The sequence below is a fragment of the Leptonychotes weddellii genome, chromosome 9 (assembly GCF_054177405.1).
Source record: "Leptonychotes weddellii isolate Sample4059 chromosome 9, ASM5417740v2, whole genome shotgun sequence".
Classification (NCBI taxonomy): domain Eukaryota; kingdom Metazoa; phylum Chordata; class Mammalia; order Carnivora; family Phocidae; genus Leptonychotes; species Leptonychotes weddellii.
The window spans coordinates 12,867,215-12,881,444 of record NC_138377.1 but is presented as its reverse complement, the minus strand read 5'-3'; the positions used below and the strand labels follow the sequence as shown (position 1 = coordinate 12,881,444).

Sequence of the window (14,230 nt, the reverse complement as noted above, 5' to 3'; positions counted from 1 at the left end):
GAGCCTGCTTCTTCCTCTGACCCTCCCCCCTCTCATGTGCTCTCTCTCTCTCTCTCATTCTGTCTCAAATAAATAAATAAAATCTTAAAAAAAAAAAAAGTTGCTGAATTTCAGGTGGTTTCCAGGTTGTGGGAGAATTACACACACACACACACACACAAATGTGCATGAACACAAACATACAGGTTCTCATTTAGTCAAGATTGTAAACACTTATGGAAACAAGGTGTTTCCTCAGAGCAGTTGTGGGTCGAAATCGTGGTGTGGCTTTTGCATTAGCCCTTGTTTTCCTACTGGCCTGCATTGTGGCTGCTGATCCTCTTCATGCAAGTAAAATCACCCCAGAGATGAGACAACAGCCAATTCCAGCTACACCATGGCTACACCACTGTCTTTCATACTGGGGCTCGGTAAGACCCATCTGGAAGACCTTAAACCATCTATACTTTTCCTCTGAAGGAAATGTTTATAAACACCAGGACTGCCTGGATTTTGAACTTAAGTCACATCAGCAGACTTGTTTAATCTGGAAGGAGAAAACAGAGTCAGTGCCCAGGGATCTCTGAGGCACACGTCTGCCCCCAGCTCTCCTGTATCCAGGAGGGCAGTTTCCAACCCAAGCCCCCATAACACAAGCCAATAGTAAAAGAACAAAAGGTAGGATAGAAAAATGGGCAAAGGACATGAATCGGCAGTTCACAGAAAAGGAAATATAAATAGGTGTGTATTAAATGCCTAACCTCAGTCATAATTGAAGAAATAAAAACTAAAATAATGAGATGCCTTTTTTGATGTAATCAGGTTGACACAGATGGAGAAGTTCCAGGACATGTAGGGTTGTCAAGGTTGTGAGGAACACACCTCACATATGAACACTGATGCTGGGAGTGTATGTTGGCACAACCCATTTGGAGGCTGTTTGCGATTACTGATGAGATTTCCAAGCGTGCATACTCTTTGGCCCAGCAATTTCATTTGTAGGAATTTTCCTTAAGGATGCTTTCATACAAGTTCAGAAAATATGAACAAGGATGATTTTATAGTATTTTTTTATAGCAAAAAAAAAATGAATGCTTCATCAAAAGGGGGCTGGTTAAATAAACTATGGTCTATGTATTGATAGAAAACTATGCAGAAATAAAAAAGTAATGGGGTAGAACCCTTTGTGCTGATATGGAAAGAGTCAAGACACTGAGAGTAAAAACAATGAACCGTGTATCAGAATGTGTAGAATGATTATGTTATGGTAAAAACTTGCATACATGTATGTCTACACATATATGAACAAAGTTTCTTGAAAAATACTCAAACTATTCCAGAACTTCTGACTGGATTTGGAGAGGGGACTATTACTTTTCATTTTATAACCTTTTTCAGTGTTTAAATTTATTTAGCATAAGCACATATTTTACAATAACACGTTTAGAAAACTACATATGGGGTTGCCAAAAACACAAATTAGTTTCAGTCTAAAATTCCTCAAGATTACATAATTATGTGCCCATCAATCAAGTATACAAACATTCCAAGGTAATTTTATAGAACTGAAAGCCTTGAAACAATTATCCATTCAGGCTGGAGTCTTTTTGCATTGGGCTGAATCGTGTTCCTCCCAAATTAATATGTTGAAGCCCTAACCCCCAGTGTGATGGTATTTAGAGATGAGGCATTTCGAGATAATTACGTTTAGATGTGGTCATGAGGGTGGGGCCCTCATGGTGGGATTAATGCCCTTAATAGAAGAGACACCAGAGTGTGCTGGTGCTCCCTCTGCCTTTTGAGGACACAGTGAGAAGGTGACCCTTTGTAAGCCTGTAAGAGAGTCCTCACAAGATCCCCGCCATGCTGGCACTTGACCTTGGACTTACAGCCTCCAAAACTGTGGGAAAATAAAGTTCTGTTGTTTAAGCCACAGTCTGTGGTATTTTGGTATAGGAACCCGAGCAGACTAAGACACCAACTTGGACAACAGTAATACTGAAGCCTTGCACTATAGGATGTTGTTGCCCTGGAAACCAGAAAAGTCATGTTCATGGGGACCCAGGCGGCTCAGGGCCATTATGTTCAGTGGTCAGGTTGCTGCCTAGGTGTGGAGATTATTCTTTGGAAGGACAATATCTTAGTCTTCTCAGGCTGCTGTAACAAAATACCATAAACTGGGAGGCTTAAAGGACATAAAATTTATTTCCATAATTCTGAAGGCTGGGAAGTCTAAGATCAAGGTGGTGGACAATTCATTTCTGAGTGAGGGCCCTTTTCCTGGTCTGTAGACAGACACCTTCTATCTATACCCTCATATGGTAGAGAGAGAGAGCATCTCTCTGGTCTCTCTCTCTCCCTCTTTTTTTTTAAGATTTTATTTTTTTTTGAGGTGGGGGGAGAGAGAGAGAGAGAGAGCACGCACGAGAACAAGCAGGGGGATGGGCAGAGGGAGAAGCAGGCTTCCAGCTCAGCGGGGGCTCGATCCCAGGACTCTGGGATCATGACCTGGGTGGAAGGCAGACGCTTAACCGACTGAGCCACCCAGGCGCCCCTCTCCTTGCCTTTCTTCATATGTTATATTTGCCTGACATTATATTACCTATTTGTTCATTCGCTTGTCTTCCTTACCAGCTGTACCCTCCTTGAGGATAGCAGCTTTGTCTTTTTGTTCGTATTGTGTCCTCAGGGCCTAGAACACAGTCTGGCACATGGTAGGCTCTCAATATTTGTTGAATGAATGAACATAAATCAGCCAGAAGAAAAATAATTTCCTGGCACTGAAGTACTGCTTTTTCTGTCTTATTGGAGAATAGGAAATGAACAATATTTCATCAGCAGCGGAATACTACAGAGAAGTTTTGAAACAGGACAATACTCATGTGGAAGCCATTGCGTGCATCGGAAGCAACCACTTTTATTCTGATCAGCCAGAAATAGCTCTTCGGTTTTACAGGTGTGCTTTACACTCTCTGCATAGAACTTTCCTGTGAAATATTGGTGCAGCAGCAATAATGATGGTGTGAAAATGTAGACACATAATATATAGGCCATGTCTATAGGAGACTAAACATTCAAGCACCCAGAGGTTTTATGAGCATTCAAGTGACATCTAAGAATTTGAAAATGTGCAGATATTTGGCATCTTGCAGAAACATACCTGGATAATTGAGTTTTTAATGCCCGTCATTGTATGAATTAGCCATTTTCTTGTCAATGAGTAACTGTTTAATAGTTCCTGGAAACATTTCTTCCCATCACTGCTTCTCTTAAAACCACCACATGGCCTATAAAGACCCCGAAGTGGAAACAGTGACGAGATTTGCAAAGAGCAGTGGGTCCCAGGTTCCAAGCCCTGTTGAGGACCTGAAACAGGTTCCCCTGTTCTGTGAAGTATTGTCAACTCTTGTCCAAATAAGTTTTCAAAGCCTAAATAAGTTCTGGTCTCTGGTTCTCTTTTGAGCACATTCTTATTTCATCTTACAGATGGCTTCTGAGATTAATTTTTAAATTTTGATTTCCTCTTCTGCCCTTAGGTAATATACAAGGAGATAACTGGCTGCTGATGAGAGTTCTTTCCAAATATATGTCGGCAGCATAAAATATGATAAAATGAGTGTTGTTTTAGGCACAGGCAGTTGCCTCTGCTCTCCCACCCTGAAAATGGGTCATGGGTTCCTCAGGGCTGCTGAAGTGGATTTTCATTTGCTTATGTGAATGGTCTTATCCTTTGGGATTAATGATGCATAGAAACAAATGGGTTTTTTGAGCTCTAGCATGAGAGCTGAGTGGATAAGGTAGGGATCACACTGATGGTCTTGTCTTCCTTGGTGGAAGCTCACTGGAAGGTCAGTAGACACAGCCAAACCACAAAATACTACAGATAACCAAAACCAAGATTTAATTTAGCTGAGAACTTGAAGGTAAATCCTAAACACAGCCCTCAAATTAGATTAGAAGGTCTCGGGGGTTTACTGCTTGACACCAAACCTTTATGAAGCAAAATGTTGTGGGTTTTACTTTATGTGACACTTTTGTAGCTTGGTTTTCTCTAGCAGAATTTTTTTGGGGAAAAGAACTTACGCAAGTTGATTCTGACCTTGCCTCTGGACACATTACCCATGACCAGTACCCTTAAAAAAGACATGCTTTTGTGTTTGCTTTGACATTTTTTTCCATTTCCTGTAATACCTTCTATTCTTTGGGGATGTTAAAAATTATAAAACATTTCTAACTTTATAAAAAAATAGGTCTTAATATTTATCAGGTTGGTCTGACACCAAAATATGTGTTCTCCTTTTCAAAAAGGCGACTCCTGCAGATGGGTGTTTATAACTGTCAGCTCTTTAACAATCTGGGGCTCTGCTGCTTCTATGCCCAGCAGTATGATATGACTCTGACCTCGTTCGAACGTGCCCTTGCTCTGGCTGAAAATGAAGAAGAGGCAGCCGATGTCTGGTACAACCTGGGCCACGTAGCTGTGGTAGGTTGTTTCTCTCATGCAATTTCTGGTATAGAAAAGGTAGCCGCAAGTTTGAAGGAATGTTTGGGTATCGTAAATCCAGGTTTGGTTAGTTATGGTCTTCTGTAGCGATTGAGCGATTTCTGAGAGTCACCCTAGAATGTATTGTCTCAGGTTAACTCCTCATATATACAATTCACACTTGATTATGATCAGTACTTGTTGCTTGGTAGCAGAAAAGACATACTCGAGGAAAGAAGGGAGGAGATGGCGGGCGGAAGTGTATGGATCTGTGTGTGTGAATACATGCTTCTCTGTTCAAGGGCATAGGGGATATCAACTTGGCCCATCAGTGCTTCAGGCTCACTCTGGTCAACAACAACCACCACGCCGAGGCCTACAACAACCTGGCCGTGCTGGAGATGCGGAAGGGCCACGTCGAGCAGGTCAGTGAACTACTATGGCACAGTGGACAATCTGCTTTCTTCAAAGAGGGGCTGTCAGGTGTAGCTGTCTTTGCTGCAGTTTATTTTTAAAAGATTTCTTTGAGAGAGAGAGAACACAAGTGGGAGGGGCAGAGGGAGAGAGAGAGAGAGAATCCCAAGCAGACTCCCTGCTGAGCACAGAGCCTGGGCTTGATCCCAGGACCCTGAGATCAGGACCTGAGCCAAAATCAAGAGCCGGTCGCTTAACCCACTGAGCCACCCAGGCCCCCCTTACATGCTGCAGTTGAAAAATGAGCTCTAGAGTCTGACTGGCTAGATTTGAATCCCGGTTCTGGCACATATTAGTGATGTGACGTTGGACAAGTTACTTAATCTTTCTGTTTTCTCTTACCCTTTGGTTTTATCAGGACAAATCTGTACCTCCCTGGTCCTCCCTCCCTTAGTGAGCTGTTGCACCGTTCCCAGTCCCCCATCCACCAGCTGGGTGCTCCAGCCAAAGTCCTAGGAGCCCCACTTGAAACCTCTCTGTCCCAGCTGCCTCGCGTGGCCACCCCACACCCCATCGTGTTCGGCAGGCCCTGCCAAGTTTTACCTCCAAGCCCCATCCCGGACCTGGCCGCTTTACCCCACCTCTGCCACCCTTCTCCAGACCCCACTCCTCTCTTGCCTGGACTCTACAACAACGGTCTCCTTGCTGGTCTTTTTGTCTCCACTTAGGTCAGCAAGTAATTGTACCCTGTAACACGTCCTCCTCTCAACAGCGGAAGGGATTTTTTAAAAAAACAAGAATGATTTATCACTGCTTTGCTCGGCATCCTCCAAAGTCTTTCCTTTTCATTTGGAATGAAATGTGGATTCAAATCTTGGCCTACAGGGTCCCACATAATCCGGCCTCTAGCTTCCCCTCAGACCACATCTTTCATCACTTCTCCCTTCACACCGACTTCCGGACACATCAGCTGCCTCCCCGCTCTGCAAATATGCTGTGCCCGTTCTGACTTTACAGCTTTTGGAATGTTCTTCTTTCAGATCCCGCAGTGACTTTTCTTCTTGTCAGTCGGGTCTTAGCTTAATCACCACCTCCTTAGAAAGGTCATCTCAGACATCTGTCTAAAGGAGCCCTCAGGCACTATCACATCTCTGACTATATGTTTTCTTCACCATACTTATTTTATCAGATATGTTCATATTTATATGTAGAATGGAGCATGGCAGCCACGTGAAAATAGGGACCTTCTTTGTCTTCCAACTGCTGTATTTTCAGCATCAAAAACAGTGCCTGGCATGTGATGGGTAGTGGGTCCGTATTTGTGAAGTGAACAGACAGCATATAAAGTGAGGTAACAGCAGGACCTGAAAGTGTTCTGTGAGGATAAGCAGATTATGCATGGAAAGCGCTGGACATGGTAGCCTAGGACTGAGCACACGGTAGATGCTTAATAAATTATATTATTATTATTAATAAGTTATATTATTATATATTTATAATAATAAATTCTATTACTAAAAAGTTTAAAACGCTAAATATATTCCTACAATATTACTGACAATCAAGGATAGATAAGTGCTACATTCTAGACTTTAAAGATGAAGAAACAGGGACTCAAGGAAGGTAAGTAACTTTACCTGCAGAAGTTACCTTCTAACTTTATTTAAAAAATAGGTCTTAATATTTATCAGGTTGGTCTGATAAATATTAAGGGATATATAGCATTAAACGTAACACTAAGGGCGCCTGGGTGGCTCAGTTGGTTAAGCGACTGCCTTCGGCTCAGGTCATGATCCTGGAATCCCAGGATTGAGTCCCGCGTCGGGCTCCCTGCTCAGCAGGGAGTCTGCTTCTCCCTCTGACCCTCCCCCCCTCATGCTCTCTCTATCTCATTCTCTCTCTCAAATAAATAAATAAAATCTTTAAAAAAAAAAAAAAAACGTAACACTAAATATAGTGTTAACCTCCCGCCTGGTCTCCTAAGCACCGTGATGAACTTGTAACACAACAAGAAAAGAAACATCCTTGGATGTTGCCTTTATTTCATAAATTCCCCCCAAAAAGATGGGTTTGTATTTTGTCAACAAAAACTAACTACAGAGGACACTTGACCAACACAGGATTGGGGTGCTGACCCCCCATGTGGTTGAAAATTCAAGTATTACTTTTGAACCCCCCAAACTTAACTACTAAGACCCCACTGTTGACTAGAAGCCTTACCAAGAATGTACACAATTAACACATTTTGTGTCATACGTACTATGTACTGTATTCTACAGTAAAGTAAGCTAGAGAAAATAAGATGTGATTAAGAAAATCATAAGAAAGAGAAAATACATTTATAGTACTGTATTTATTGAAAAAATCCACACCTAAGTGGACCCATGCAATTCAAACCCGTGTTGTTGAGTAACTGTAGTCTAAAATGGGAACTTGTTCTGTGATGGAACTTTACCTATGTCCATATGAAACAAGTGCTTTTGTGATCTTCTCTGTTCCCATGTTGGTGCTTTTGTTTCCTACTTGTTACAGTTTCTCTACTAAGCTGATTTGAAAGGTTTTGGTGAAAGTTTTCATGCTACTAACCTCTATTTTATTACTAAAAATTATACCTCGATTAAAAGAAAAATAGCTAATCATAAAACAAAAATCAGTATCTACCTTCCCATTGGTTATTTTCCATTAAAAAAAAAAAATACACACATTTGTCCACAGGTCATGGGTGGAGGTTTTGGATTTAGTTAGAAATTGGAGGGGTGGTCAGCAGCTTGGAATGGTGAGTTTGTGGTCCTAAGGATCCTTTGAGCCTGTAGGGGATGCCAACTTTGTTTTTTGAGTACTTGAGAGAACAGAAGGCTTGTCCTTTTCAGTTGCATTCACATGTTATTTTGAGGTCAGCATTGTAATAAATGCTCATCACAGTCTTCTAGCACAGAACTTGGAGCTTGGAAATATATTATTATTTTTGTCGTAGCATTAGAGAACAGGTAATTAGAAGCCTAAGAAACCAATCAATAGCAATAAAAACGAGGTTAATAAGGCTTTTTTTTTTTAGCATTGAAAGGATTATATTTTGATTTGTCATATTGAAATACAAACTTTACAAGATCCGTGGTTCTCGACTTTAAATCTACTCTTAAGTTTCTTCATATTTTGAAGCGTTTTTATCATTAATTTTGGGAAGCTGTAAGTATTAATTGTATTTCAGTAAGTCATATTTCACAAGGAATGTCATCTGTATCTATCACAGGATCATGTTTATTAAGGTCCTGTATCTTGGGTAAAGGATTCTTTTACCAAAAAAAAAAAAAAAACCCACAAAAAATACCAAATCACACACACACACACAAGTCACAAATATCGTGCTGATAGATGCTCATATACCTTTGGTTTTCTCCCCCCCCCCTTTTTTTTAATACAGGCAAGAGCACTGCTACAAACTGCATCATCTTTAGCACCCCATATGTATGAGCCACATTTCAATTTTGCAACGGTCTCTGATAAGGTATTCTCTTTATCAGTTCATCATCCGATCTGTTTCTTTTTCTTTCCTGGTTTTAAAAAAAGTACAGCTAAATAAGGAAAGATACATAAGGAAATTCTAGTAATGTTTTGAAAGAAATGGTTTTATAAATATTGTATCCATCTGTCCTTCACTTCAGGGGACAGTTCAATAAACCTTAAAGAAATTTATCACTGAATATGGGCTAAATATTACAGATTGCATTATAGATTATTGCAGAATATCAATTGCAGAATTATTTTATTTTTAAAATAGGACATTTAGTCATGAAAAAAATACTCATCGGGCGCCTGGATGGCTCAGATGGTTGAGCGTCTGCCTTCGGCTCGGGTCATGATCCCGGGGTCCTGGGATCGAGTCCCGCATCGGGCTCCCTGCTCAGCGAGGAGCCTGCTTCTCCCTCTGCCTCTCTCTCTCTCTCCTCTCTGTCTCTCATGAATAAATAAATAAAATAAAATCTTTAAAAAAAAAAAAGAAAAAAAATACTCATTAAGTAATTCCTGGTTGAGGAAGGATTTAGTAATTGGCTTTTATAGCAAAGAAGTCTTGTATTTTATTGTAGACCTTGATGCTGCCGTCAAGGCTCTGGCGTAATTGCTATAAAATTAGGGATATGAGAGGAAGCTATTTTAGCTGTGAACAGTGTGGGCAAAATAGAACTGTTAATACTGTGTTACGAGTCCGTTAATATCCAAGCGCTAAAAGGAATCATGCCATTTTCAATAAGAACAACAGATAAAAGGTATCCAATAACTAACTTTTACTGAGAAATCTTCCTTTAACATGGAAAGTGAGTTTGAAGGCTAAGGAGATGGCTAAAAGTGTTTGCTGATGTAAAGACTCTTGCTAGACCAGAAGACATTATGAAAATGTCATTTTTCAAAGCACAAACACGAAGCCATCCTCACTTTCATTTCTGCTTTGGAACTAAGCTGTCATTTTTGAGGACTTGTCAGGTGCCAGCCCCTGCCCCTGGGGCTCTACACACCCTCTCTGATTCTCCCAACAACCTGTCGCGTAGGTTTCCCTCACCTTCCTGACTCCTTTCTTCATACAACTGATGTTTCATTTATGGAGCCTCTGCTGTGTACCTGGCACTGTTGTTGGCACAGAGCATGTCAGCAGTGACTAAAACAAAACCTCTACCGCATGCAGCTTACATTCGACTGGAACCCAAGGCTGGTCGAGCTTAAAAGACCCCCCTAGAGTCCCCTAGGGTCACATGGCCGCGGCGGGGTCGGAATTTATACCCAGCACCCAACGATGCCCATGTGTTTTCCACTGCTCTGTGCTGCCATTTCCTTAAACCACTTTCAGTTTATCACACTTTAATAATATCTAACTCAAAGGAGATTTTTTTTAAGCAAAGGTTATATTTTCCATAAAAGAAAATGGTATCTTAAAAAGAAATGCTATGGGTTTTAAAAAAGGAAATGTTTTTAATATGTATTACATGTTTCAAAAAAAGCCCAAAAACCTGCCAGAATTGAATTATCTAGGTTTTTTGTGTCCATGCACACACTAAAAAGCTCTTGGTTTTTATAAATGTATGCATGAATCCAGATCTATTCAGATGGATCCAGATACCGTGTGCTTTTCTTTGGGACTGGACTTTAATACCAGCTTTATTGAAAATCAGAGATACCCTTAATAAACTTCTAAAGCCAGATATCTTCCCCCAAATTACTCTGCTAGCTCCATTTAAAACCTCCCTGAGCATGTTATTGTATCTTTTGTTTCTTTAAAGATTTTATTTATTAGAGAGAGAGAGAGCAAGAGAGCACAAGTGGGAGGGGGGAGCAGCAGAGGGAGAAGGAGAAGCAGACCCCCTGCTGAGCAGGGAGCCCGATGCGGGACTCGATCCCAGGACCCTGGGATCATGACCAGAGCTGAAAGCAGACGCTTAACCGACTGAGCCACCCAGGCGCCCCAGGTATTGTATCTTATATATATTGTAATATCTTATATATTATAAGATATTGTATCTTATATACAATCATTTTTGCTTGAATTTTCTGTCTAAAAGATAATGCCCTAACCAAAAAATCTTTATGGTACATTACAAATAGTTGCCCTAAGGCTTTTGGAAACTATATAGAGCTGGCTGTTGTAGTATGCCAATGTTATTTTATTTTTATAATACTACCTGTGACAGGAAAAGAAAACAAGGTTTATGAATTCATAACTAGACAGCCGTAATGGAGCAGAAATTATTTGTATAATTGGTTATTTTATTTTTCTCATATTTTTCAAGATTGAATTGTAACCTAAGTGAAAGAATTCTAAAATCAAAGTGGCATAATCAAACGCTTTACCCTTAAAAACCTTTGATTTTCTACAGTACAGATATTATATCCTTTTTTTTCTTTTTACTTTCTTACTCTTTTTTCGTGATCTCACTCTGTGGTCTTATTCTGGTATTTCTTACAGATTGGAGATCTACAGAGAAGCTATGTTGCTGCTCAGAAGTCGGAAGCAGCATTTCCAGATCATGTGGATACCCAACATTTAATTAAGCAGCTAAAGCAGCATTTTGCTATGCTCTGATTGTCCCACAGACCAAGTATATCCTTATGAGGGGGCATTACACAAGGGAAAAAGTAGTGTGTTTATATATATATATATATATAGGATATACAAACCTGTGCTTGATATTAGTGAAGAGGACGTAAGGGAGTTTACGTAAGAATTTATAATGCAAACATTATAATAACTTGTATAATATTATAAAAGATAGGATTTAATATTTGTAAGTAGATCGTGGAAACTCCGATATTTTATGATAGACGTTTATAAATGTTTACAAAACATTTTCATGAATTTCCTCAAATTTTTATAAATGCATATTTTTAATGTCGTTAATTTGTCCATTAGCTAACATGTAGCTTCAGAGGTCTGAAATCTGCCATTAAAATTGCACTTTTATGGCTAGAAGTGTGTGTATTCATCCCAATTAGAGCTTAAAAATTGTACTTAAAACTATTTATCAAATGCTTTTTAAGACACTGTACATTTTCTTATATATTATGCTTTAAAATAAATCAGTGTATAATACACCATCATTCTGTCATTTTTCATGAGTTTTAATTTTAGGCATCTCAGATAAAACAAGTTTTTCAGAAGTCCCATGACCTTAGAAATCTAATCATAATTGTACTTGATGTAGCACCAATTTTGTATTTTCCCGAGAAGCTATTTATGGAATATCACATTGTCAATGTAAGAATATCAGGATTAGAAATGGAGTCACAGGCCCAGAGACTCACCGGCGGTCAGCCCTGAGGTTAGGCCAGATCCCAGGACTGTGCATTGCAAAATCCTGGAAAGGCTCTTGAACTCGTCTCTCCCATATTTAGTGGAATTCGCATCAATGTGTTCACACAAGGAAATGTGTCCAAGGGACAAAGCCACCCAAAATTGGAGTTTGGACTTTGGGACCCCTCCAGGTTATTTTTTCCCGTTTTTAATGTCGTGAAAACTATTTTACAGATACTTATTTCTGTTTAGATTCGTGTAAGTAGTACTACTTAGCTGACAACAGAAAGGTGGGAATTCGAGGAATTAGAGCACATTAGAGGCTGGCAGGGACTTCAGAGGATGTGTAGACGAAGGTCTTTGCAGCACAGATGACCAAAGCAAGGCCTGGGGTCCCACTGCTCGGTGGTAGTACAGTGGCCACTAGAACCCAAGACCTTGTTCTTGTGCTTTACCTTTTTCTGCTTCTACAGCATATGCAAGTGCTAGCTTTTGAGCTCATGAGAATTTCCTCAAGCGAGATCCAATGTCCTAATACTGTATTCAATATTTAGGTTGAAATTTTGTAATGTGAATCATTTTCTTAGTTAATCTAAAATAAAAGCCAACAGCTTGCATCTATGGAGGATGTTGTATGTGTCCAGCACTGTTCTAAGCGCTTGATGGGGATTAATCCTTTGATTCCCGCTCCAGTCCTATAAGGTGCTGTTATTCCCATTTTACTTAGGAGAAAAATGAGGCACAGAGAAGTCAAGTAACTTGCTCACGGTTATAAAGCGAGTAAGTGGCAGAGCTGGGATTCAAATGCAGGCAGTGTGGGCCCCGAGGATGTACTCTAACCCCTCAAGGGAAATCACCTCAGGGTTTCTCCTGTCAGTAAAGCTACTCCCATTTAAAATGAATGTTCTACGCATTAGTAAAATTGCATAATAAGGGAATATTAACACAGCAAAAAATAAATGAGTCCGTATTCCTAAGGTAACCTGGAGATATTTTTGTCTTGAGTTTATGTTAATTCGATGTGAACACCAGTGCAAAGAATGAGTCAGACGGCTCCAGGCGTAAAGATGGCAGAAAAGAACACTGTGCAGCCGAAGCTACATACATCTTTGTAACAAAATTATGTCTGGACTGCGTCGCTGGCTTTAGTGCCAACGTTTCCACAGAAGGAAGGTTAACGATGGTCTGCTACCCTGGCTAAAAAGGTGTTCAATCCATATACAAATTGTTCGACCAAAATAACGTCATTGAGCTTCCCACTGATGAGAAGACCACTGTCAGCGCAGTAATTGTTGGGGCTGGTAGTTCTTCCTTCCCAATAGGTCACATCTGAACCAGTCCCCAATGGTACTCATTGTTCTGTTACATTTCTGAATGGCATGTCCCAGCATCAGAGCACCCAACATAATTTATGGCCTAGAGACAAGAAAATTCATAAAGATAGCACACCCCTACACTTTTAATGTGGTTTCCACCACTAACTCTTAACATGAGGGATTTCTATCAAGAGCTTTCAACTGGGGTTGAGTTTAAGCATTCCGAAAAACCACAAAGATTTTCGAAATACAGTGGTAGGACCCAGCACCGGAAAATAATGAACCCAGAAATGGGAGTTTAGTTAAAAAGCCATTACTGGACAGTTTCAAGTTCTAGGGAATAAATGGGAATGGTCTGCGGATATGCTCCAGACTCCCAAAATGGTTATCTAGGCTCAGATATTGGGGGAAAAAATTTGATTTAGCAATTTGAAAACAACTGCAGTTTTACATCCTTCCACATAGATGGCATTAGTCCTATTTTTGGCTGACTAAACACTTAACATTTTTGAGAGATGCTGTGATTTTATGTCCTTGATATTAAAGCCAAATTCTTGAGATGAAAGAATAAGGATTAATAAAGGTTAAATTATAATCCTTGGGGACTATACTGTTTCCTGCACCGTGATCCTTCTCCTTCCCCGAATCCTGACCTATAAGGAGTAATTTGTTAGTGAAGTGTAAAGGACGGAAAGTCTTGGAGAAAGCAACCACGTTATCTTAGGGAAGAGAGGGCCAAACCTAGATAGATTTGAGGAAGAAAGATTTTTTTCGTATTTAAATAAAGTGGACCCTTTTCTGGTGTTTGAAACTCAAGTTTCTGTGGGCTCCAACACTTTACAACTGCCCCTGCCTCACACCTCACATGCTGCTCTGATCTAATAGCTTCAATTTCTTTCTTTACAGGATTGTTTCTCTCTTTTTTTTTTTCAAATCACAGTCCCTTTAAACCTCCTCCCTTTCAAGCACTACCCTATCTCCTTTGTCACAACATTTTGAAAAGGCAGGTGATGTTTGTTGCTTACTTCATTTATTCCTTGACCCTCTTCAGTCTGGCTTCAACTCCAATCACTACTGGAATTTCTCCCACTGAGGTCATTAATAACTCCCAATTAGCAAATCCAGAGGATTTTTTGTTTTGTTTTGACATAACAGCTTTTTTTGATATTATTTATATACCATACAATTCTCTTTTAAAGTGTACCATTTGATGGTTTTTAATATACTTACAGTTGGGCAACCATCATTGTAATCAATTTT

At 39.9% G+C, this 14,230-nt stretch overlaps 1 protein-coding gene across 3 annotated transcripts in view; it reads left to right on the top strand.

The window, feature by feature from the left end:
- The window catches only part of TTC8 (tetratricopeptide repeat domain 8), a 54,642-nt gene extending 43,187 nt beyond the window's left edge, over positions 1–11,455 (top strand). For all 3 annotated transcript variants that reach the window (XM_081830081.1, XM_081830079.1, XM_081830080.1), the window contains 5 exons: positions 2,796–2,935; positions 4,288–4,462; positions 4,765–4,887; positions 8,298–8,381; positions 10,830–11,455. In XM_081830081.1, the coding sequence (XP_081686207.1) occupies positions 2,796–2,935; positions 4,288–4,462; positions 4,765–4,887; positions 8,298–8,381; positions 10,830–10,946 (639 nt within the window). In that variant the 3' untranslated portion in view covers positions 10,947–11,455. The remainder of the gene's footprint in view (positions 1–2,795; positions 2,936–4,287; positions 4,463–4,764; positions 4,888–8,297; positions 8,382–10,829) is intronic.
- The last annotated feature ends 2,775 nt before the right edge of the window (positions 11,456–14,230 follow it).